Raw genomic sequence first — 25,872 nt, forward strand, 5'->3', positions numbered from 1 at the left:
TGCGAACAACGAAACTAGGGAGGAAGGTGTTGACTTTGGAGCAGTCCGTAGGTCCTGCTGGAGATAGTTACATGTCCTTGGATGTCCTCTCTTCTGTGACATGTAAGCAACTTAAGCCCAGTGTGTCCCTTCTCTCTCCTACCACTTCTTTTGTTCTAGTTCTGTATTTCTGTGGCATTCACCACTTCAATACTTGGTATAGGGGAACCCCAACACTGTAATGACTTTTAAATCATGCCCACCAGGAGAAAATGGATCCCAAGTTATGCTAGCCCAAATCCAGCATAATTGCAATGACGGTCCACGGATGGATACCATTTATAGGACACTGCTAGCTGGTCTCAATGCAAAGAAGGTAAGGAACAGTGGTAGTCTGAGCAATGAATACTGCTTGAACAGCTAATGGTTCTTCCTGTGCTGACTTGAAACCTGACACAGACTTCTGCTGAGCTGCTTCCACCACGGAGCTGTAGGACAGCAGCTGCGGCAGAGGGAGCAGTGCCCCATCGCAGCTCCAGCTCGCTGCCCTGGCCAGAAGCCACCGTCCTGGCAAAGCCTGTGTTTCCATCCTCCGACCTCCTCTCAGTGGCAGCAACCCTGGGCCACAGTCTGGAAGGTGTATTGAGTGGCACCTGGTGAAGGGGGTAGGGGTCTGCTAGTAGGTACGAAAAAGGAAGATGAGGAGAAGGAGAGAGACCTGGGGGTCCCAGTTGCTGGACTCGCTCGTACAGTGAAAACATCAACTTCTGTCCCCACAGAAAGAGCATGGCACAGCAAGGACAGAGTCACTTGTGGATGACAACTCACATCCAGGTGAGGTTAATCCAGGAGGTGGTCGTCAAAATGCCAGTTACTCAGGCAGTTCCAGCAAAGTAATCAGATGGACAACAATCTTTATCATGTCCTAGTATGTCTTAAGAGGAGGCCCAAGAACCGTACAGCCAAGTGGAACTGCAAGTCTGAACTGAAGCTCAAACAGATGTTAGAGCAGACTGCAGAAATTCAAGAGTGTCATTTTTACCTATACCTAATTATACCTTTTTCTGAATTCTTCCTAAGGAAGAATTACCTAAAAGATATGTACAAGTCTGGAAAAAAAGAGATTAAAAATAACACTTTTAGCACTTCTTCACACAAATCAGATGGGAAACCCTGCCTTCTGATTGGGAGTGGGTTTGGATTTTTTTTTTTTTTTTTTTTTAACTTTACAGCAATTAGGATGGTAGACAAAGGGTCATGCTCCTTCTTTCAGAATTAATTTGCAACAGGGTAAGTCCAGTGAAGGTGAGAATCTGCGTGTCACTGCTGGTCCAGATGAGGGTAAATGCATTCAGCAAGTTAGTCACTGTTACAGTGAATATTAGAACGACTGAAATAATTTAAGCAATTTACTCATCCACTCACTCCTCCAACTGCAAGCTGTTTATACAGTAAGAACAACTTAAAAAAAAAAAAGACAAAAATCTACCAACTAGGCTGAGCCGCCATCCTCTCCATGTAATCCTTGGCCATGTTGATAGCCTCGATGTTTTCAGGGTAGAGCACACAGAACATCGCCAGGGCCCCAAGGTTGTTGCCGTAAATCTCATTCCACCGAGCGCTGAACTCCTTCGGGTCCCAGGGAGGAAGGTACTCCAGGGGATTCGACAGCATCGTTTGCACCGCCTCGATCAGACGAGCTGCAATGTGCTGGTGCGTGGTGGTGGCCTGGAGTCGCAGAACCTCCACGTCCCCTTTGGAGAAGTAGAGCATGGGGTAGCTGTCATAGTTGGCGTTGACAAAAGGAACCATCGCGTCTGGGTCCTCCCTGGCGCCGCAGGCAAAGGCGAAGCAAACCGCGTGTATGAAAAACACACTTGGGGCTCCCCGTGTGTGAGTCCTCATTGTGGCATCAGATCTCCAAGTCTCACTGGCAGCCAAACCATCTTTGAAATATCCTATGGCAGATGGACGTGAAAGAGAGAGAGAAAATGAATCCGTGAGACACTAAAATTCAGGATGCTCTCTAGGAAATACGACTCCATCTAGACTTAATGAACCCCACGTATCGTCCAGGTGGCTTTCAAATCATTTCTATATGAATACTTCAGACAAAATACCTGCTGAGCAATTCATCCTAAGGAAAAAACTGTACACTTTGAAGAGACACCCTCCCTCCCACGTCTTCCCTCTAGTAGCTGATACGAGGCGAAGGAACACACTGCCAGCTCTTGCACTTGAGATTTCATATAATTGCAGTGGTGCCTAATATGAGGCAGTGCTGACTGTACTGGCAAGCGGAGGAGGGCGGGAGGGGAGGAGGATGGGGGAGAGCCGGGGAGCTTGTGCTGGCGGCAGCCAAGCCTGCGTGCTGCCTTGGCTGATATTAGCAGCTGGAGAGGGAAGGATGAAGAATGCTGGAGGTTTGCGCCGGGGTCATTTTATACTGCGCTTGAGGCCTCCGGTTCTGACACGTCCTCATTTTCAAAAAAAAAAGAAAAAAAGAAAAAAAGAAGTCAGAAAGAAAAAAGAGAAAGCGGCAGAGCCTTAGAAAAACAGCTGAAATACCTTGCCTTTGGGGCATTTAGGGTTTTTGCTTTTATTATTATTATTATTATTATTAGGGGCTCTCCATTTTGCATGTGGAGATTTACTGCCAGCTACCAAGAAGGCTGAACATTGAATTAAAGCGCGTATTTTCCTACGTACATGACTTCTTAAAATGTGCTCAAATGGCAAATCTATGCAGAGGTTAAATGCAAGTATTTAAACATAGTAAGTTACTTCATAAAAATCACCAACTATCTAGTCTCAGATAAAACATGGCCAGGATCCCCCTGAGGAAAGCCGGCAAATTCCTAGAATTCTTCTGAGGGGAAAGGTTACAGAAAGCAGACCCAAGAGAGACAGTTTTATGTAAATAATGAACAGTAGTTTTCAATTATTAAAAGAAGAAATAGACAGAAGGAAAGAAAACCTAAACACAAATATGAAATGGTTTTTTCCATGGAAAACCTGTTGCATAGGATTCAGTCATAAAACTTGTAAGAAGCTGAAGTACAAAGCAACCTTTTATTTCTCCCCACAGCTCCCTACCTATAGATGCCAAAATCTTCTAACAGAAACTTAGGCTGCTAAAACCTTATTTAGAGACCCACATCCCGATTCAACAATGTCATTAATATGTGCATAGACAATGAGACAACCTTGATAGGCTGGGTCCCTCCATGACTACTGGGTACACGGACCCTCTAGGTGCTTATGTTCAGCTCCTAAAATTAATTTGGGAGCAAGCATCTTTGGCCAAGAAGTACATCTTTTCTTGTGCATTCCTGCCTAGGGTAAAAATAATACTGCACCCTGTAACTGCCTACATTTATATATTACAGTGCGTAACATAATTGCTTTAACAGAGCATAATGGAAGATGACATTTTCATAGTATTTTAATGCATTTTGCAAGTAAGTTTTGCCCTTTTTTGGATGTAAACCAATCATTACAGGACACATTACGCAGATCACAGGGTGGTTTATTTGGTAATACTTTTACTATATGTACATAGTCTCTCACCACATACACACATACAAAGAAACATGCACCGTAGTTTATCCAAACATACTCAAGTCTACTCGTATTCTCATCTATAAATAAGGAAACCATACAACAGTAAATTTTGAAAGGAAGGAGGTAAAAACCAGACAAACCAGTACATTATGTTTGAAACATGATGTCATTTTTTTTAACTGTTGAAAAGAACTGCTTTTTCATATTTGAAAAAAAACACCATAGGTTTTTTTAAAGCCCGTATGATCCTTTAGAACTGGGGGCAGAGGAAAGAACGTAAAAAAAAAAATCTGAAAAAAAGGCAAAAAATGCCTGTATCTTATTCTGTGATGATCATACATTGGAAGAAGTTTCCTGGCTTACACAATCAGAAAAAAATCCCAGCTAGCAGTGAGGACTTCATGCATTCTTTTCCTTGGTTTGATTTCTGTAAGTGCTTCTGCACATCAATAAGAATTAAGCACATACATATATTTAGGGATGGTTTTAAGAGTTCCCTAAATTAGGGTCTTTCTGACCAGAAATTAGGAAATATACAGTAAGTTTTCCCAGAACTCCTTCTTTGTAAATCTGGACACACATTTCCCAGCATTTCACCATCATCAACCACCTCCAGCATTGTCTAAAATTCATAGCCCATATTTTAAGAATTCAATAACCCCCCTCATTTTCTCCCCTCACGCGTGTGTGCATTTAATAGAGAAGGTAAACCCTTTGGTTTTTTACCTTGTACATGAGAAGCAACCACCATACCACATTGTTCTGACTAACAACAGTGTAACTGGAAAACCAATCATAGGTTTTTTCATGGGTATATTCATAGGCAGCATACTGAGAGTCAAGATCTGGAAGAAAGTCAATAGGCAGTGACGAAAGCAGGACTACAAAGTCATTTATTCTTGGTTAAGTCACACCGAGACCCTTCCTATGATATGAAGACAATAACCCATGGCAGCCACAATTCAGTGGGGCCGGTGAGCCCTGCCCGGTAACTTTGCGGGGCTCAGCCTGGTGTGACTGGTGGATGGGAGGAGGCAGCTAGAAAGCAGTCCACCTTCCTTTCCATGCAAACCTCTGTGGAGGCACCAGCCACAACCACGTGGAGACCATCGCCCATGCGAGACCCCAGGACGGCACTGCTGTGGCCTCAAACTGCGCTACAGAGAGCGAGGAGAGAGGCAGATGTTCCATGTTTTCTCATCTGTGATGTCCTTAAAAGCAGGGCCAGCAAAAGTAATAACAAAAACAATCGCAAAGCTCCAAACAGAATAAACCTGTGGATTTGCAATAAAAACGATCACCTAGATAGTGAGGATATACAAACTGGCTGGTTCTGGATACGGCCATGACGAACCGCCCCTGCAGGGATTTCAAACTGCCTTCAGCCACGCACACCACCAAGCACTTCTTCATTGCCGAGGACCAGACCCGGGCACACACTTCGTTGCCTTGCTGACTCGTCCCGGTAACTCCGCAGGGCTAATGGGCGTCATCGCCATTCCTCATCGCAGTAGCTGTTTAGAAACTACACTGATTGGTAACATATATCTGAAACCACTTCAAAAATTATCACGTGGTTGGAAAAGAACCAAAGCACCTTCTGAAGGAGAATGTGACCAAACCCAGTAACATTTAGGGATTATTTAGAATTCTTTAAATGGTATAAATGTACCTGGGGTGGGGGGGACGGGGACAGGACCACCAAGCCAAAACCACTGAAGCAGAACGCATATTCAACTGTGTTGAACTCTATACTTTGAGGTTTCCCTAGTTAACTTACATGCACACTGAAAGCTAAAGAAACACTTAGCACTGCTCAAAGCCACACATATGAACCTTGATTATCTGCATAGCTTAGGTGAAGCCAGACATGCACAGATAACTGGCCGCATAAGATCCAACTTACCAGTTGTGAGTGGACCTGCTACAAGTTTGTCTGATACACAGGGCTCAAAAGAATAGGAGTTTGGGCCTTCTGATAGCTTAAATTGCACTCACAATACCATTTTTTTTAAAGTTAAAAGAATTTCTTACTCTCGTATTACACTACATCATTACCAGCCACATCTTCCAAGAAAAACTTTACCAAGCAACTCAACCTTTTCTGAAAATGAGGGGGTTTTATTCAGTTTGGAAACCATGACCTGATAAAATATTAAAAATTAAAAGGAGAGTGAAGGATGCTTGCCCATGGAAGAAAATGCTAATATACAAAGTGCTTTGAAAAGGTTGTCGCTTAGTCCTAGACCAAAAGAGCATTTGCCATGATTTCCACTCCATTGCCAGCAGAAACAAACAGTAAAGAACATTAATTATTCTAGAAAAAACAGACTACATCTTAACTATTTCAGTTCTCCCAATCTGCATCAATGAGTAGGTGTTCAACTGCAGCAAAAAAAAAAAGATTGTAAAGCTCATGCCAGTAACTGAACATCGGTTTATACAAATAAGTTCGCCAAATAAACTTGGCTTGATATACTATTTAAAGGAAAAGAGAGGCCCTGTTTACTCCTGCCACTTGTGCCCAGAAGGGCTGCTCCGGCAGAGAGAGCTGAGGAGTGGGAGAGGGCCAGCGGAGGGGGGGCGAGGGAAGGACAGCTCTGTTAGCACCATCAGCTGGCACAGCTGTCCTTGATGCAATCTGACCTTCTTGTGGATCATTGCAGAAATAAAAACATGTTAAGAATCGTGGCTTTCTGCAGTATCAGTTCTGAAGGGCCACTGTGCTTTGCGGATGCTTTTTGCTGGGACAACACTTGCGTTGCTTCTTAAAAAGCAGAAGTTGCAGGGGTGTCCCCTAGTGTCTCCAACACCAGTCCATGACTCGCCTCCGACACGGGTACCTCAACATTTACAGGAACAGAAAGGTGGGATTTCTGGCGCCTAAAACTTCCACCAACTGGAAGTATTGCAACACCACGGATTACTCAGGTTTCTGAATGAAGGAGCTCCCCAGAGCCCAGGGCTGAGACATGAACAAGTCAGACCTGCCCGCTCCATCACACATGGGCCCTCAGCCACCTCTCTGTGGGACCCACCGAGGTCGTGGGCCCTCCTCCACATCACTGCATGACCCACTGTGAGTCATGGGCCTTCCTCTACCTCACCGTGTACCCTGGGGAAGGCTAACGCTCAACCAGGAACAGGAGTCTCCAGCCAGGAGAAGGTGGATGGAGTTACACCCTCGCTGAGAGCTGGGTTTCCCACTCCTGTGCTGTCTTCTCCTTCTAGATTGCTCAGGAGATGCTGCAGGCAAACTCCTGGCGTCTCTGCTACGGATATGCTGGCTTTCCTCTGACCCCCCCTGCAAAGTGCCTACATGCCTCCAGAGAAGGTCAGAGTAGCCCTGACACTCAGCTCGAGTAGCCAACATCTATGCCTGTAAGAAAAACCAAATATTTTAACTAGTTTAAAACTCAAAATTACCATTTAATGACTTAGCTCCGCAGATTTTACAAATTTCGTCTTCTTTTGGGCAGCTCCTATTTTCCACAAAGGCTACAGTTCTCATTATTGTTGCCTGAATTACCCCCACAAGTGTTTGGGTAAGAATTGTGTTCAAATATTTAACGGAAAATCTGTTCCACCATACTGACAAAAAGCAAATCTTCAGGTTCAGCCTGCAAACTTTTACCTTAGACAATGACCTCTGGATCAGCAAGGACTTAACTTTCATAATCTTTTTGCATCACTTCTTGATAAAATACTGAAAGTGAAAGCAAACTTCTTCCACTCAATTTTTTGTGATGCTTGTAATTGTAATGCTCAATTTCACGTTGAACAACAGCGTCACTATACTTTTGTCACAACTTAAGTTACGTGGTAAGATCACCTTGTTAAGCCATTCAAAAGTACTAGTACTAAATTGACAGTAAGTAATTTTAGCACCCAATGCTAAAACAGGTAAGAGAGTCATAGATATTTTAAAAAGAAATGGTCAACCACCAGCAACAGCTGCTGCCATACCAGTATCATGAAACCAATAGGTAACATTGCAAGGAGATGTGCGTGGCATGTTGTCCCATTAAATGGAGACGGGGGTGCATCTTTTTGTACCAATGCTGACAGCAGCTAAAATAGAACTGTTTGCCATGTTAGTGCTAGGTTAGATCACAGTGGAGAAAAGCAAACTTCTGTAGGAACTCTTTTTTTGGCACTTTGTCCAAATAGCTCAAGTAATTAGTAGATCTTTTCGCACACATTGCAATTGACTTTGTTGCTGATAAGAGAAACAGCATCTATAAAACTGAATTAATCAGTTGGAAATGGTAGTGGTTTAAAAATCACAACACTTGCATCAACTGGAGAGCTATTTTGTCCAACAATGTCAGTTTTACCACTGATCTAAATATTTTGCAAACATATTTAAAAATAGGAGAACAATTAAGTCCTCTAACTGAATCCAATAACATTTAAGTACTAAAAAATGCAGGGTAAGTCCACAAAAACAGAGAGGTAAAAGGGTCAGAGACTAATTCCCATATATATTGCCATTTGGTTCCTACTGACTCACAGAAACATATCCAATAGAGCAAAATTAGGCGGCAGACGGAGTGGGACCAAGAAAACTATGAACTTATCTTTGTACTGTAACAATCACAATGAATCTACTGACCAAGCTCCGAAGCTGTATAGTTCCCACATCAGCAAGTGGTACTGCTGAGTCCCTCTCAAAGCTGCGGGCTGGACACCCGTGCAGGAAACTCCCATGTCCCAGCATAAGAGCAATCGGGAGTCCTTCCTCCATCCCCCTTTTGGTCAGTGAGATAAAACCAGTGACCATCTGTCTCTCCAATAAAAATGCTGGAAAGGTGTAAAATCACTGCTTACAACTTGAAAAATACCTATCACAACCTTAACCACCAGGGGACATTACTTCATTCTTTCCTCTGATTTTTTTACTATGAGAAATATGCTATGTCACAATTATATAATGTCAAAGGTATTTAAAAGCTTAAATACTGAAATCCCAAATAAAATTCAGAATCAAATCTACAATAAATAAAGTACAGCTCACGTACCCAGGTGTTAGTATTGCACTTGTTCTGAAGTGATCTGAAATACCTTGAAAGAAGTTTTGTATCAAGTTAAATGCCTGAATTACAGCTGTGCTATGAAAATCATAAAGGCAACCAGAAACAACCAGTTTCTATAGGATTTATCAGTATATGACATCATGTCAGCAGTCAAGATTTAAACTTGTGTCTGTCCTTTGATCTACGCACAAAATTCAATGGATATATTTAGAGCAGTACACAGCCGTGAGAGACCATCATTCTGGGAGAATGGAGGGTTGCTCTCATTCTCCACCATACTACAGATACAACAGCAACTGCAAAGTACTTTTATAAGTTTACAGTAGGATGTATAAGGTATCTGCGATGGAAGTTTCACCTGTTTATTCCTTTCATTTAAAAGCTTATTTGTCTATTTTACCACTGTGTATATAAATTAACAGGGCACACATGTGTGCACACTGAACGCATAACCTTCTCTGCCTCAAGCAAAAACAAGATTTACATTGTCTGCATGCCCAAACCATAATCTAGGAATTTGGAATTTTCTTCTATTTTACAATTTATCCTACTGTATATGCTTTGTCAGTAATTTTTTGGTTGCTCTAGCATTATTATTCCTAACCTTTACTGGGATCTCTTATTCCATACTTCACTGTATAGAAAGAGTAAGAAAGTCATTTTGATATCCAGAATCCTGAAGGTGATCATTCCCAACCAGTACAGACATGCCTGTTAAGGCATCCACATTCAGTGAATGAAAGCTTAGTCACTTTTACCATCAAAGGCATAAAACTATAAGCTACCACAGAAAGATTTCCTTTCGAGCACCAGCATTTTATCCTGAGCTAAAGTACTTTTAAAAGGCCATTTCCATAATTAAAAATATAGTTATTTTTTGCAGAACACTTTTCACAGACGCTAACACTGATGGAAGACAGTTTGAGAATTTTCATATCGGCCAAAAGGATATATTAACTACATTCGTCCGCCCCATTAATGTCCCAGAAGTCAATCAAACCACTCATCCATCTATTATATTGTTACAGCACGCAGGGCACTTTTGGGGCCTGGGACTCTGAGGGTAACAGACACCGCAGAAACACAGTTTGGGTGGTGAAAACGGTATTCATTTGGCAGCTGCAGAGTAGTAACGCATCCTCCCGGCCCACGCAGGTAGACCCACGGAGGGGTTCCGTGAGGCTGCGAACCCGTCGGTGGGGGTGTCAGAAACCGCGCTCGGGGCTCCCTCCGACAGCAGCCTGCGGCTGCGCCTCGCGGGGAGCGGAGGAGGAGATCGCCCGAGGCAGCCACGAGCGTGGTCTCTGCGTGGATCGAGGGGTCCGACCACGGTGCGCAGGAAGAGCTAGAAAACCTTTGGAGGGCAACTGCGACGCCCAGGAGGCGCAAATGAAGGACAGAAGAGAACAATCACATGTGCAAAAGAGGAAAGCCAATTTTACTGCTGTCAAAACTGAATTCCTCCTTGTGCCTAATCCTGCCCACTCAGACTGCCGCACGCCATGCAGCTTCCCTCACTTTTTAGGAGGCCGATTACAGCACCAGAAACTTCTGATAATGAGACTAGTGTTTCCTTTTCTGACTTTAATTTCTATCCCCTTTTCCAACCAGTACTTCTCTGTTAGCCTTGACCTTTACTCTTCCAAATACTTTAAATGTTTTAAGTCCCCTGGCTACTTGTTCTCCTCTACTACATATAATTAACAGTTTTCATCCTTCCTGCCTTTTGTTTTAATTGTCCTTCATTCAGTTGCCTCCGAGATGTTGGAAATGAATGAAGTGTTTCTGCTGGAGTTTTACAAAACCAGTCCTCAGTCCATGTATATCTATATCTATCTACAGACTTTAGTAGCTGAAGACACCAAATAAATATTTTTATTTGTAAAGCATTTCCACAGTACGTCATATTAACAGACAGGAATTCTGAAATACATCATATCCTTCAGTTGCTATGGGATCAAAACCCATTTTAACTATGTTTCCATATTCTGTTTATGACTCGGCCTTGAATACAAAACTATATTAAGATTTTATTTATTATTTATGAGAAAGCATTGTGACAGTGTATAGAAGCACCAGCAAAGTGTGTCCAAAGGCACCTATGCTAGCCAATTTACGAACGTAAAAAGACTGCAAACTGAGCAATTTAAATCAACACTTGCCTTTATATTATCTACATATGATCTTATGATGTGTGGATGCAGACTCCAAATGTGTATTCACATAGAAGAACTACTCTTTAGTTTGCTATGGGATAGCAGCCTCTCTGTTTGTAGACCTAAATTGCACCACCCTACCTGGTAGTTACATCTCTCTGCAGATCAATATGCTGTTTGTTATTATTGGTACAATTCTGTTAGCTCTGCTGCTTTCATCTGTTATTTCATTATCTATGGTTTCTCTCTATATATCTAGATATAGCATATAGTACCTCTCTCTTTCCCCATAGATAGATGTACCCAGATGCAGCTGATTTTTTCAAGGTACAAACTTGGAGAGACAATAAAATGTATTGTCCTGTAGTTCCTTCAGTGTTATTACTGTCCTCACTGCTGCCCAGAATACCTTTGAGAAGAGCAGGATACCCTTAATAAAAAGTGACAGTTACATTTTCAGGGACAGAAGCCTCAACTGCAGATGGAGTTAAAAGGCTACATTACTCCTGCACAATTTAGCTACTCACAGTTGGCATGAGCAATCTGTGTGAGTAGGTGTCAACATAACCATTAAATTACAGGTTAATTTTGAAATTTAGAATCGTGTAACCTCATTTCTGACTTAAGTTGTGCAGGCATGACTCTCGCAGCAGAGCTGAAACCTGACAGATCATTTTGGCCAGAGGCGTGATGCACCATGGCTGCAAGGGTATGATTAAAAGGCTTTAAAATGATGTGACATCCAAAGAAATACTTTCAAACAACTTTTGAAAATACTTTAACAACTCTAGGCAGCCATATGATTAGAAAACTTAAGAGGCCATACCAGGTTTACGTAAAATATTCAGCATTTTTAATATTTCTGATTAAAAAAACCCAAACCAAACAAAATAAGAACATAAACCAGGACAACTGTGGTGAAGGAACTCTTATGTTAAAATTACGTTTATCTGGTACTGAGATGTGATACCTGCCCGAGTCAAGTGAGCAGGGTCCCTACAATCCAGCGCCTGCTCTGAACAACGCTATTGCCGATTCCTACTGTATACTCTGTGAGTCTAAGCAAGGGGAAAAACAGAAAGACAGACCAAACAAAGGTAATTTCAGACCGTGTACATAATGGCCGCATTGTGCCCGGGCTTTCACACCTGACCATGTCCCAAGAGCGGATGAAAGCTGATGTCAGCAGCTGATGGGAGAAACCATTTCCAGCGCTCTGTCCTTCACGTGATTCCCAACACGTCCAGACCCTTTCGGTCAGCTCTCCGCTACCAACACTTGACTTCTCCTAAACTTCTACCGACAAAGCATTCATGAGAAAGGTCCCAGGTGACATCAGCTAAATTTCCTTTTTCCTAGCAGGCTTTAATCCCCTCCTCTGCTCCGTTCCCATCCTGAGCAGGTAACCGAGTCCAGCCAAAGTGCAGCGCACAAGGGTTTGGCGTTTTTGCTAATGCAGCTCTGTCTCACCTCATTATACCCCAGCTGGGCTTAGCTGGGCTAACAGACATCGGTACAAAGCTTACCCATCTAAACAGAAGAGTAGCTCAAAGGAAAGTCTTTCTGCCAAATAGTGAGTCTATTTATAAATATGTGGCTACAGTTCTGAACACAAACTGGCACCATGGTTTAACAGCTTTAGGGGACTACACTACTGTAACTATGTTCTTTTATCTACCCCAGCTGAATGGAGACAGCAAAGAAGGTGTAAGCAGCCAGGACAAACTTGCTGCTGAGATACCATATTTACCAATTAAATAGAACTTGCTAAGCAAAAGTCATATTCTCTTTCACTCACCAGACACTTGGATTACCAAGTCTAAACCAGGAAACAATGGTTACGGAAAGTTGTTTGTTTCTTTATTTTTTTAATCCCTTCAGAAAAAAACCCCACCAAAACCAACAGGGAAGACGGGCTTTATTTCTTGCAAAATGTCCAGGAACAATAGCAGTAGTAACTAAATTTCTTCCTGCTCATTGCTAGAGTATGTTGTGGGTGCCAGATGTGCAAGTTTCCACACACAAGCCTAAGAATGTGACTCAGTTTTAGCTAAATGCAATCACTTCTGAGAGAAGGGACACTTTGGTTTACAGACTCATTTACAGCCTCATTTAACCCTAGTTCTCACTGCTCAGACTGCTGGGTACTGATGGATGTGACCATTTCTCCACCAGCATATAAACTCACTATGTTCATTCACAAGCCAACAGCTGCCTGGTGATGGGAATTACTTTCCATCACCACTGATCTAGGCTTTATTTGAATTCAGTTTTGAAAAGGCTTATGTGCTTGCTGTCATTGTACCCGAGGAAAAGAAATGGTACACACAGACCTCATGAGCAGTGTTTCTAAAGGCTCATGCCTTTAGAAAGTACCAAAACTGAGATAGCACTCTAAAACTAGCTTCCAGCTACTCCTTTTTACTTATAACTGTTTGCAACCTATGAAAATCACATCTAACATTTAGCCAGGTAATTAAACACATTTTCCTCTCCATTGTGGTGTGGACATTTACTAAATATCTAGTTACAATAACTAATACACACTGTAAAAAAAACCGACCTCGCTTAGGCAACCAGAATCTATCAAATTTTACCATAGGCAAGCAATTTGTTCAGGTCATGTATTTCTTCCTTTGCAACCCATATCCTCTATGACCGAAGAACAGGTTTTAGAAGAGATTGTATATGAATACACAGTGGAAAACCAGCACCAAGTGTCTTCTGAGGTCAGTCTCCACAGTAGAGGTTACAGATATGTTCATAAACTATTCTCATCTCTTGCTCTTGTATTAAGTAACACCACTCAGTTTTTTTTCATGCCAACTCAAAATTATGCAAAGTACCACAATGCTTCAAACAAAACAACAAAAGGAAGCTCTCATTTTGAATAACAAGAAAAGAAAATGACATTTTCTTAAAGTACCAGTAGTTCTGTCCCAGTAAAATACGCTGTTATTAGTGTATTTTGGTTTCGTGCCCCAGTGAAGTTTACAGATAGTGAAGAAAATCCCAGTGCAGAACTGCTACTTTGTTGACTTCCACTAAAAACTGAGCTAATTTAGGTCACTGAAGAAACACATATAAGCAATGACACATAGTAAAAGAACTCATGGTTGAAATAATATTTAGCGCTTCTGTAGAAAAATGCACCCAAGGATCTCCAAGTAGTTATGAAACAAATTAATTAATTAAACTTCTCAACACCCCTGTGAAGCAAGCAGGCACGTTTATCTGTTTTATGAGGAAGGAAGCAGAGCCATGGAGAGGTGGAGTGACTTGCCCGAGGCTACCCAGCAAGAGTCTTTCAGAGTAATAAACAGCATCTGAATTATTGATTCCCACTGCTGCCCTTCAGCTGAATTGTTCCTTGTTTGAAATACTGCAATGAGTTATAATAATTGTTGGCATGATAAACATAATGTGGCAATATTTAGCCGAGATTTTTCTTTGTCTTTGTTTAGACTACATTAAAACTTTAGTGTTATTTAAATTGCAATTGGTCTTCTTAGGGTGACCAAAAATCTCCAACTAGTTGAGCAATACTTCCTGTATTTCATTCACAACTGTATCTATTTCTTATATTGCCATCGCTTACGTCCAAAAAGGAAGCCGCTCCAGCTTGAAAACGCAGGAAAATATCGCAGCCTTTACGTTGTTTAGAGAGGGAATGACAGAAAAGCAGAGAGAATGGCTACTTCCATTCATACCAAAACGAATTTTGAGAGCTGGCAGCAAGCGATGATGCATCGCTTTCATGCAACGCGAGCTAAAGGAATCGCCACTTGCCGTCCTGGGGCTGAGGAGACCCCCGCTTCCCGAGCGAACAGCTGCGGTCCCAGGTCACTTTTCCAACAACAACAAAAAAAAATTAAAAAAAAAGGAAAAGCGGCAGGAAGTTGCATGGGGCAAACCGCTCTTTTCCTGCCTCTCGGCTTCCCTGGGTGCCAGACGAGGATGCTGCCGCTTACCTTTCACACGCGTGTGTTTTTTTTTGGGGGGGGGGGGGGGCTCGACTCCTCAGCGAAGGGCTCGGCGGCTCCTGCGGTGACGGTGCTGCGGGGGAGCGGAAAGCCGTTACCCACGGCGCCCCGAGGGAAAGCTTTCAGCCGAAAAAGCCGCGTCTCCCGCCACGCACCTCCCTCCCACGGACACGCGGGACACCCCCCCCCCCCCCCTCACCTCCGGAAGGCTGCGGCTGTCCAAGCGGGGGTGCCCCGACCCGCCGGGGACAAGCTCGGAGGGGCCGGTGACCCGCGGGACGCCCCCCGGCCAACCACCTCCGACCTCCTCCTTCCCAAATCCGCCGGTAACCGGCCCCCTCAGCCCGGCGCGGGCGGAGGGGAGCGCCCGGGGCCCGCCCGGCCGTCAGCCGCCCCGGGGCCCGCCGTGGAGCAGGCGGGGCCGGGGGCGGCCGCCTGAGGGGAGCGAAGGGTAAAGGACGGGCCGGAGGGGAGCGGAGCGCTGCCCGGCACCGCACGGGCACTCACCGCCGGCGGCCCCTGCCTGGGCTCGGCGCGGACCCGCCGCTCGGCAGCCAGAAAGTTTCTCCTCCGCAGCCCCGGGGGACGGAGCGGGGGGGGGGGGTTGTGTGTGGGGGCGTTTTTCAACTCAGGAAGAAAGTGACTCCCCCCCCCCGCTCCACCTCCCGCCTCCCCGCCCTCCTTCCTTACCTCTCCCCGGTCCTCCTCCTCCTCCTCCTCCTCTTCCTCTCCCCCCGGCCCCTCACGCCATGGCGGCGGCGGGGCAGCCCCGCCGCACCGCCCGGCCCCTCACGGCCCCGCCGCTCGGGTCCACGGGCCCCGCAGCCCTCGCCTAGTTCTGCGTGGGCTCGTTTGTTTATTTATTCCTGGCCAACACGCGGCCTTTTTCTCCGCGGCTGGTACTTCAGGGAAATAACCCGCGCTCTCCCCTTACGAGCGGGAGGACTCGTTTCTCCGCCGGGAAGGCGTCGGCCCCGGCAGCGGGGGGTGCCGGCGGTTTGGCTTTTCCTCACCTGGGGCGGGTGGCAGCGGCACCGCGGCTGGGGCAAGGGGGGGCTGCGGGGTTAAAGCATCCCGGGTGACCCCTTCACCCGGGGAGTTAACAGGACCATCCGTGCAAAACTTCCCTCAAGCCAGCAAAGAAACAAACCAAAAAAAAAAAAGCCAATTTGTCAAATCTGCTCTTTTAAGTGTGGTGGGACTGCTTACATAAATGTTTCCCAGGTGAAACAAAAAACGTGAAACGCTTGTGACCGTTCAAGCAACCGCCCTGAGAGTTTTTGCAGCCACTCAATTGAAGATACTTAGGAAAGTAATATAAAAGAGGATACAATAAATGATCCTTTGGAGCAGTTCTCTGCTTCCTCAGTCACTATAACCAAGAAAATGTCTGAAGTGAAGAATTCCAATTCTTTGTTGGGTTCCAAAAACTGAGCACATTTTGTCATCTTCAGCCTACTCTACTGAAATGAAAATAAAAATAAAAACACGTGATAGATCACGATGGTGTCCAGCTACCTGAAGTTTACATTTCACAAAGCTCATTCTTCATTTTAGTAATGTGTTTGCTGGTGTTACTGACTCAACCAGTGGGCTCTAAGCGCTCAGCTCCCTGGGTTTAAAATGTAAAAGCTGTGTTTTCTGAGGATGGTTTTAAACAGGCTCTTTGTGGTTTACAGTGTGATTTCCTGCTGTTCTATCAAGATTAATAAACTTGTGGAAACTAGATGAAACTAGAAACTATACATTTCCCTTCACCCCTTGTATTTCCCAGCGATACCTTATTGACAGTCTCAGCGTTATGAATAGGGATCCACAAGCTGCTGCTGCGAACTCCAAGAGCCATGCCAGAGCCTGGAATGAAGCCTTGCTTTTTTACCAGTAACGACATGCCTAAAAGCACTAAGTGCTTCAGTTTCAGTCATGCAAACACTAGATTAATCATTAGAAGATATGTTTCTAAATGCCTATTTGAATGGTACTGTGCTATACTGCATTGAGAGCAGAGTTATAAAATATTAATATTGTGACACGAATGAGCATGAGAAGAGCTACAGACTCCCCCAGTCAGACCAGATGTGGCTAACAGGACAATTCTACTGGAGTTATTTCTAAAATCATCAGGATGCCTAAAGTGGAGGGAGGTGTTTAAGTACTAGTCACATGTCTGCATCATTAGGTATTTAAACATATTAAGTATCCGACTCTAAGTTAAATGGAATTAGCCCTTACAATTCTGAACAGCATAATGCCCGAACGGCTTTTGAAATCCTGACTTTAGTCTGTCCTTCTATCTCCCTATATTGTAGAGAAACTGCACTCTGCTGCCTTGTCATGACTGAGTACCTGGGCAAAGCACGCTGCGGCTCCCCTATAGCATGTGTACCTGGGTTTCTGCCTCGCAGAGGGTGAGCTGGGCTGTGCTTGGGTCTTGCTCTGGTGTGTAGTTAGACTGTGGTGGAGAAACATACACAGAGCGGAGAGCCACAAATCCTCTCTGCCTTATGTCCTTTTGTGTAAAATGGGGCTCATTTTACTTCCCAATAACTCATAGGTGCTTGTCAGGCTAAATAAATAAAATGCAATTTACAGGATGATTCAGAGATATCTAAGAGACGCACGACCTGTCCATTCTAGATTAAACTCAGCATTGCTACTAATAATTTTGAAATGAGAATGACCCCAGGTTTAGCAAGCATTGTGTATCAAAAGCCTGAAAAAATTCGCCTAAGTATGAGAAGATTGGAGGAAGATGTGATAACAGCCTTCAGCTACGCAAAAGCTGCTGAAAAGAAGATAATAATCTCTTATCCCCATCCTCTGAGAACAGTGTGTGAGTTGCAGTAAGAGAAACGTAGGCTGAATAGGAAAAAAAGAAAGTATCTGTAAGGGTAGATAAAGCAGGAGTGAACGGCATCTCTGTCCCTGGAGGCTTTTTAAGTTGAAGTTGGACATATATTTGACAAGAACAGTTCAGGTCTAGAAAGGCTGATGGATCTTGCCTTAGAGGAAGGGGTGGACCAAATGACCTGTCAAGGTCCTTTCCAGTCCTGTTTTGTAAGATTATGTTCAAAATGCTACCTGCACAGGCAAGATTATGGCTCTTCTTTGATCTTCCTCTGCCCTTCGCTTCTTCAGCAATGGGTATAACCTCCCTTGCTAAGGTTGAGTTTCTCTCAGTGGTTTGCTAGGCTTGCTGCACGCCAGTCAATTTGTTGCTGATGACGGCAAGAAGAAAAAAATTAAACAATAAAACAATGTCAATCTGGAGCAGAAATTGTTGGTGGGATCCATCTAACCTCTGGACATCTCATGCACTTTTGTTCTATACTTGGCCGATAACTACCTCTGATCTAGTCATGTTAGACTCTCTTTATAACCACAGAGAAAAATAAGTACTTTCAGGGCAGAATTCATCTGACCTGTTTTAGACGTCTTCTTTAGGAAGTGACAAATCATGTCCCCAAGCTACCTATTCTTGCCACCAACCATAAAGTTGGTTTAATGACTGACTCAGTAACATGCCATCATACAACTTCCACTCCCTTGGTGCTTCTGCCTCTGAAATCTCTCACTCCCTTTTTGCTCCCAAGCATCAGAACCCCAGTTTATAAGTTCCTTTCTTCTTTTTTATTGGAAAGGTCCCACTGAGATTAATAATTTTTGTAGCTGTCATTCCCTTCGATTACATCATGCAACACTGAAATATACAGCAAACTGACCTTTCAGATGGCATTGCTCCAGAATGGATTTAGGAGAGGAGCTCAATTTACCTTTTGGAGCTGAAGACCATTGACTTGGCCAGGTTGTGCAGAGCATGTTCCGTGGAAATTATTTGAAAACTGTTCAGGTCAGAAACTGTTCTACTCATACGTCACATGCTCTTTATTTTTTCTTGGCCTTTATGGCAAGCCACATTACCAGGAACATGAAATGTCTGGTCTCTGTGTGAGTGAGCCAAATGTGTGTGGGAAATGTTGCCCTTTTCCGACAATGGCAATTTTTTTAGGTCACACACATAGAAGTCACTGTCTTAGACACCAAAGTATACAGTGCACGCCTTGAAAATGCCTGCCGCATCAGAGACACTGTGAGCAGCCAGCTCTTGGTTACGAAGCCTTGATAATATCTATCTTTTTTCCCCCCCCTTACGGTAAATGATGATTGAGAAGTGAAAGCTTCCAAGAAGGCCCTGTAGTTATCTGGTTTTCAGGGTAGGGAAATGCACTTTATTTTCTTGCTGCATTGACGAGCTGGGTCATGAGGACATGAAGAGGGAGCAAGCCTCCATGGCTGTGCTTGGGCAGTGGGAAAGGAAGGCAGCAGGGCTGCATGAAGCCGGTGATGTAGGGCCCACCCTTTCTGGAGGAGGCACCAAGTGTCTGCTAATGCTTCATACATTTTAAAGACTTTGGTTCTCATGAAAATGGGGGGGGGGGATGGTTCCTTCCTCTTTCTTTGTGACTGAAGATGCTAGCCTAAAGAGGGAAGCTGTATGTCGTTCAGTCTGTTCCACATACACAGCCTTGGCCATTCTTTTCTTTCTTCCTGCTTAGCCTATGCAACAGCATTTTTTTTCTTCTTTTATTTTTCCTCTCTGTGTTTTATTATTTTTTTTTTAAAGTACCTCCCTATCACCAAAGTCCTATTCTCTGTGTGATCTGTTTGGTCTCTAATTGCCACGTAAGAGGCACTTCTACTTTTACTATGATGTGACAAAACTTTTCAAATGAAAAGAGAGAAAAATATGAAATTCTCTGGATTCTTTCACTAATTCTCCACAACAATTGATTTTCTTATGACTGTAACCCTTGTGTTCCCTTTGTCTTTTGTGTCCAGCTGTGATGATTTCTGATCTTAGCACTGTGAGCTGAAATATTTAGGACAAGAGTGTTAGGCCAGTCTCTTCTTGGAGCTGAACTGCAGGACTGCAAATCTGGATACTTGCATAATGCTCACCCTGCCCTCCTCAATCTGGGCTGCTCTGCCCAACTCTTCCCCCTGGACTTTATTAGTGCCATATGAAGGCAGCTCTAATTTTCAAAAGTTGTCCCAATTCCAGCCTCATATTGGGGAATGTTGGCTATGTCCTCTTTTCCAGCCAGGGTGTGGACCTGACAGTGTCCTAACTTGGTTGTTGTTCCGACTACGTCCTTCAAGTTTATGAGAATGTTGCATGATTCATACCATTTACTGCTCAGGGATTTGGGGCTCTGGCTCACTGTGCAGGCAATAGGCAGAAACAGTCGCAGCTCCAAAACTAGGTAATGAAAAGGAGTGGTCTGAAATCAGTCCTGAGAATCAGAGACAGTTGGAAATCTTGTCTAAGCTCGTTAGGATACCTTTCTGGTTGGGGCACACATTTAGTGTGGTGCGAAGCAATTTCTCTCGAAGATCTAGCCAGTTCTTTCCCATGGGTCTGTCAGGTGCCAGGTACATTTATGGGACTGGAAAGATGTGTTAGTGCAACAAATGCTTCTGCCTCCCTTTGTCTGCTTCCATATCTATGGACTGGAAATGCTTCTCTCTTCCCCACAGACACAGCGTTTTATTCTTCTGCACTGTGGTAGCCAAAGTATCAGCTGGGTAGCTGGAAGGGGAAAGCACTAGACCTGTTTCCTAAACAGCTCTTCTTTGTATGTAAATGGAACATCTTTCTCTGCTTTACATTTCCTTTCTTCCCCTCTTTCTTGCTCTCACCATGTGTTCAGCCGGGTTTAGCCCGAGGCCAGCAGACAGAAAGTCAGATGAGAAAGAATTCCTGCAGATTTCTTAGTGAATGGGAAGCTGCAGCATCAATAACCTCAGCAAGGAGAGGTAGAACAGTGGTGAGTGGAGACAGAATCACGGTCCATATTCATGTCAGGAAGACAGCAGACATGAAGCAGGTTGTATTGGGTTTGTGCGGCAAGGTTTTGGTAGTGGGGAGGCTACAGGGGTGGCTTCTGTGAGAAGCTGCTGGAAGCTTCCCCCATGTCCGACAGAACCAACGCCAGCCGGCTCCAAGATGGACCCACCGCTGGCCAAGGCCGAGCCCATCAGCGATGGTGGTCATGCTCTGGGAGAACAGATTTCAGAAGGGGAAAAGTTGCAGCAGCACAGAAACTGCAGCCAGAGAGAGGAGTGAGAAGATGTGAGAGCACCAGCCCTGCAGACCCCCAGGTCAGTGCAGAAGGAGGGCAGGAGATGCTCCAGGCGCCGGAGCAGAGATTCCCCTGCAGCCCGTGGTGATGAAGACCACGGTGAGGCAGGCTGTCCCCCTGCAGCCCAGGGAGGTCCACGGGGGAGCAGATCTCCACCTGCAGCCCGGGGAGGACCCCATGCCGGAGCAGGGGGATGCCTGAAGGAGGCTGTGATCCCGTGGGAAGCCCGTGCTGGAGCAGTCTGTGCCTGAAGGACTGCAGCCCGTGGAAGGGACCCACGCTGGAGCAGTTCATGAAGAACTGCAGCCCACGGGAAGGACCCACGTTGGAGAATTTCATGGAGGACTGTCTCCTGTGGGAGGGACCCCATGCTGGAGCAGGGGAAGAGTGTGAGGAGTCCTGCCCCTGAGGAGGATGAAGCGGCAGAGACAACGTGTGATGAACTGATGGCAACCCCCATTCCCTGTCCCCCTGCGCCACTGAAGGGGGAGGAGGCAGAGAATTTGTGAGGGAAGCTGTGCCCGGGAAGAAGGGAGGGGTGGGGGGAATGTGTTTTAAGATTTGGTTTTATTTCTCATTACCCTACTCTGGTTGATTGGCAATAAATTAAGTTAATTTTCCCTAAGTCCAGTCTGTCTTGCCCATGATGTTGATTGGTTGAGTGATCTCTCCCTGTCCTTATCTCGACCCATGAGCCCTTTGTTATATTTTTCTCTCCCCTGTCCAGCTGGGGAGAGGAGTGATAGAGTGGCTTTGGTGGTCATCTGGCCTCTAGCCAGCTTCAACCCACCACACAGGTACTTAGGTACTTATTGTGAAACACCAAAAAAGACCTGGGTCCAATAAAAAATTATGCATATCAACTGATCTGTGCCTTTCAACAGCAGAATCCATTATGATAGCAGTAGGACAGCATCATTTTTATTGCCTTTTATTACTGTAGACATCAAGTGGGTTTAGGTATATCTCCTTCTAGCAGCTGTCATGTTGCCTAACTGGCCTGCTCCTTCTTTAGCACTTACCCTTTCTTTTCTCTGATGCTGACTGGAACAGGTTGCAATGGGGGGACACCCAGCAGCATGTGGCTTTTCATTCAGCTGAATTGGTTGTTACTTTATGTACTCAAATGTGTGACCTTTCTCAAAATCTCAACTTCTTTCCTTCCAAATTTCTGCAATGTTATAAGCTGAGCAGTATCCCCTGGGGAGCACAAACCATTAATGCTCATACTGAGAGAAACCTTCTAAAGACAGTCTTTATTAGTGCTCCCTTAGAGCTGATTTCTACAATCTCCCTCTCTGGATGCCAGATATGTTGCAATAATGTTTTCCGTTTGTAACACACTGTTTTCAGTGAATGGCATTTGTAAGGCTTGAATCCACCTATTTTATGGAGTCACTTGATAAGTGGAATGCCAAGCAGACAACTAAACAACTGCTGGAATTCATGAAAATATTTACAAGTGGCTTATTTATCCCCACCCCCAATTCTTGTGTTTCATACTCCTGTGTCTCTTCTTCCTTACAATAGAGATGTGTAAATGAAAAAGGTACATCTTAGAAACTGTATTTGAACTTGCTGACTCTCCATTTCTCTTTGTAACAATCCTGCTCTGATTTTCTGCATCCTAGTTGCAGCCAAGACTCAAAGGTGGGATATTAGATCAAACACAAACACAGGCATGAAAAATTAAATTCCACTTAAAGATAATACTTACCTATGCAGTACTAGACGATACCATAGTGATCAGTTCTGCACACTTGATTCTGAAGCAATGGTGCTCACCAACTGGTTGCTCTTGTCGTGGTCATATATACTCCCTAAAGACAGCTCTGTCTCTGCTCTTAGTTTTAGGGGCTTCATGAGGTTGCACTAGTCTGCATCAATAATTGGTTATTGTGTGTATTTTTCTGGGGCTTTTGGGGCTCTGCTGTTGAGTATTTTAGGAGCCCCTGTAAGTGCCTCGTGATCGTTCCCTCATACACACATCCATATTTGTGAGTCACTGGCGGTGCACTCTACACAGCAATGGTTTCTAAATGTGTACACATATAGGTACATATACAGACAAATATTTTTACAGTTACTTTTAATAATATCTATCTAATAATGGTCATATTAATGATTGTTAAAGCTATTTTCTTAAAGTCATGTAATTGTCTTCAGGTTACAACATTTTTTTTTTTTTCTAATTTTGCGTATGTCTTAATATCAGTAATGTATCAGGTACCTCCAAGTCCAGTGCAATAACAGGAGGAAAGTTAGAGGAAAGTGGAAAACCCCACACAATAGATATATTTTGGTAATTATTTACTGTAATATATGTAAACTCTGTTCCCTGATACCCTCTAGCCATCTACTGCCCTGTTAAGCTATTAATGTCAGCTCATGCTGACCCTCAGCCTTATCCTCCTTGAGCTTCATCTATACTCCATTTTCCATCACCTGTCTACTACTGATGTAGAGATTTCCCTATGTACTGTCTAAGAGCGCTTAGTTTATTTAATTGACCTAAAACCCCACACCTCCTATGAAATGCCGATAATTCCCTCATTCCCTTAGTCTCTGGGTTCCCATGTCATGGGACACTAGCCCTTAATTGCTGCCTGTTCGTGTATATAGATGTATGTACGGGCACTCATGCCCTTTTTTCTGGGCAGCTTTGAGGAAGAGAACAGAGATAGAAGTTCACTGCTGCTATCTGTCTCTAACACTGCTGCAGCTCTTGAACAGCAGCCCTCCGGTAGATATCTTTGAGGCCTTTTGTCAGTATAAGATAAAGGATTTTTTATCTCTCAATTTCATAATTCTAATTTCATATTTCTTTCCACAAAATTTACAATGGGATCTTCTTTCTCTGGTTTCCTATAATTTGCAGGCTGCTCAGCACCTGGGAGTACCCATTTAAATTCTGTGTGGGCTGAGGTCTCTGGGGGATGATGTAGCAAGAAAACTGCAGTTCTCAGGTATTATTTTGAGATAAGGCAAGAAAAGAGTTGCTATATCCTGTACTTTTCTTCCTCAGAGATCGTGGAGGCTTTAAAAATTAATCTTTTAAATGTAAATTTATTAGGCACATGGAGTCACAATTGTCAGAGTTGCTTTTAGTGTTGTGACAGAACAAGGTCTATCGAAAGTGAATGGACTTGTTTTCCTAAAAATATACCCTGAAAATACTACTTGCATAAATTTTGGACAAGAACTTCTATTTTTTTCCTCCTGTATACAGTGCAAGTTAGTTTATGATCTTCTTCACTCTTAAAAGGAACATAAGTTCTTCAACCTTGTAGGAGGAAATGAAACTGAGTGGTTAAGTGTTTGTGCTCAACATTTAGTAGTCAATGGAAATTAGAAATACCTTTCTGGCTGGCAGAATCTGCTTTGCCGGGGCCATGGGAGCTGCAGCGGGTGCTGTGCAGACTGCTATTCCATTTGTGCTGCTGCCATTTTGTGTCTTGCACCCTCTAACTTGCAAAAGGAGCTGGAAGCCATAACGTTTTGAAGTGGCTGCGATAGTTTCTCAGCCCCGTGCAAGTACTTAAAAGTTGCTATGACCATGGGTGAGAGAACTACGCATGCGCTCTGGCAGTGTGAGTGGGAAGCATGAGGGATTTTTAGCACAGTTCTGATTAAATCAGTTTTGCTGCAGCAAGGGCAGAAGTTAGACGCGGCGCTTCAGATGTTTGCCCTTCTGTGAACTGTAACATCTGGTCAGCTGCAAAACCTCTGCAGTCTTGCCATGCCTGCCAGAGAACTGCTGTGGGTACCCACCTCACACTGGAAAGAGTTCCCTTACACCTTTGTCCTATATTCAAGAAAGTGATCGGTCATGCTGGCCACAGTACTAGTCCATTGACCTGTAGATAGGAATATCCAGTTCGCCCTGTAAAGATGCTGGCAATCTTTTCGAGCTGGAAATCTCCCAGTCTGTTTAACTTCCTGGATTCCATCTTATTTTGGCCCTAATCCAGGCTCTGTTTTCAAGTTAAGCATTTCTATTTATAATGCTTAAGGAAAAGCAGGATTTGTTTCTTGCACCGAAAGCATTCAGAAGAAAACCTCTGTTTTTTAATATTTTTTCTTCTCTCCTGTGAGTCACCAAGGGCATTTGATGTTCCATTTATTCAGAATGGCAGAAAAGAAAATTATAGGCAACTGGATTTATAATGGGGTTGAGCCTTTCCCCTGGGGGGTTCTGGATCGGCTACGTGCCTGCTGGAAGGGCTGTTTCATGGGCACTTGTTAACAATAGATGTCTGCGGCTACACCATTATAGTCATTATACCATTATAGCTGGCACTCTCTGCAGAGATAAGGTTCCTGTATCTTAGCTGCATGCTTTCCCTCCTAAATCTGATGCCATGCTTCAGCTGAAATAGTATCTGCCTCCAAGCATGTGTACGGAAAGAAGCATATTTTGTTTTAAAAGTCAGGAGCTTAAATGTACCAGAAAACTTGCTCCCTCCAAGATGCTGAGGGGCAGCAGGCTGCCCCATGCCATGCCCCCTTGCCAGGGAAGTCACAAGCAACATTTTCCTACCAGATCCCTTGCTGTAGCATGAGACTTTTACCCTTTTGCACAGAAGTGACTTTATTTCTAAACCTGGCTTGCTCAGAAACTGTACTGTAAAACATCTAGGTTGTGTGCAAAAGTGTGTTTTACACTTACTGCATTATTGTTCCCCGTGGCGGCAAAGGAGGGTTGACATGGAAGCTCTGACACTGCTGGCATCTCTCTGCTAATTTATATACTCTTACACTCTGCTGTCATTTGCCTTGGCATGATTTAATGCATACTTGGCCCCAGGAGGAAAGACTGAAAGGTGAAGCCACAATATTTATTTGGTATGTGGTTGGACAAGTCATGGCCAAACACTTCAAACAAGGCCACTGTGAGAAATGTAAAATCACATCTCTACTTGTGGTAAGAAAGATGATTACAAACTGTATGTTGTTCTACATAGCTAGAAAATATGACTATGCATCTATAGGAAAGAGAAGCGCACTCCAA

At 44.0% G+C, this 25,872-nt stretch overlaps 1 protein-coding gene across 2 annotated transcripts in view; it reads right to left on the reverse strand.

Moving 5' to 3' along the window:
• The window catches only part of DSE (dermatan sulfate epimerase), a 35,251-nt gene extending 20,127 nt beyond the window's left edge, over positions 1-15,124 (reverse strand). Inside the window, exons 1-2 of one of the 2 annotated variants that reach the window (XM_075046764.1) lie at positions 14,918-15,124; positions 1,469-1,937 (exon numbers count right to left, since the gene is read on the reverse strand). In XM_075046764.1, the coding sequence (XP_074902865.1) occupies positions 1,469-1,884 (416 nt within the window). In that variant the 5' untranslated portion in view covers positions 1,885-1,937; positions 14,918-15,124. Of the gene's footprint in view, positions 1-1,468; positions 1,938-14,917 lie in introns of those variants that run through there. The other variant, XM_075046765.1, reaches the window with a different exon arrangement.
• Positions 15,125-25,872: the final 10,748 nt, after the last annotated feature.

Source organism: Buteo buteo, chromosome 15 (genome assembly GCF_964188355.1).
Source record: "Buteo buteo chromosome 15, bButBut1.hap1.1, whole genome shotgun sequence".
Taxonomy (NCBI): Eukaryota; Metazoa; Chordata; class Aves; order Accipitriformes; family Accipitridae; genus Buteo; species Buteo buteo.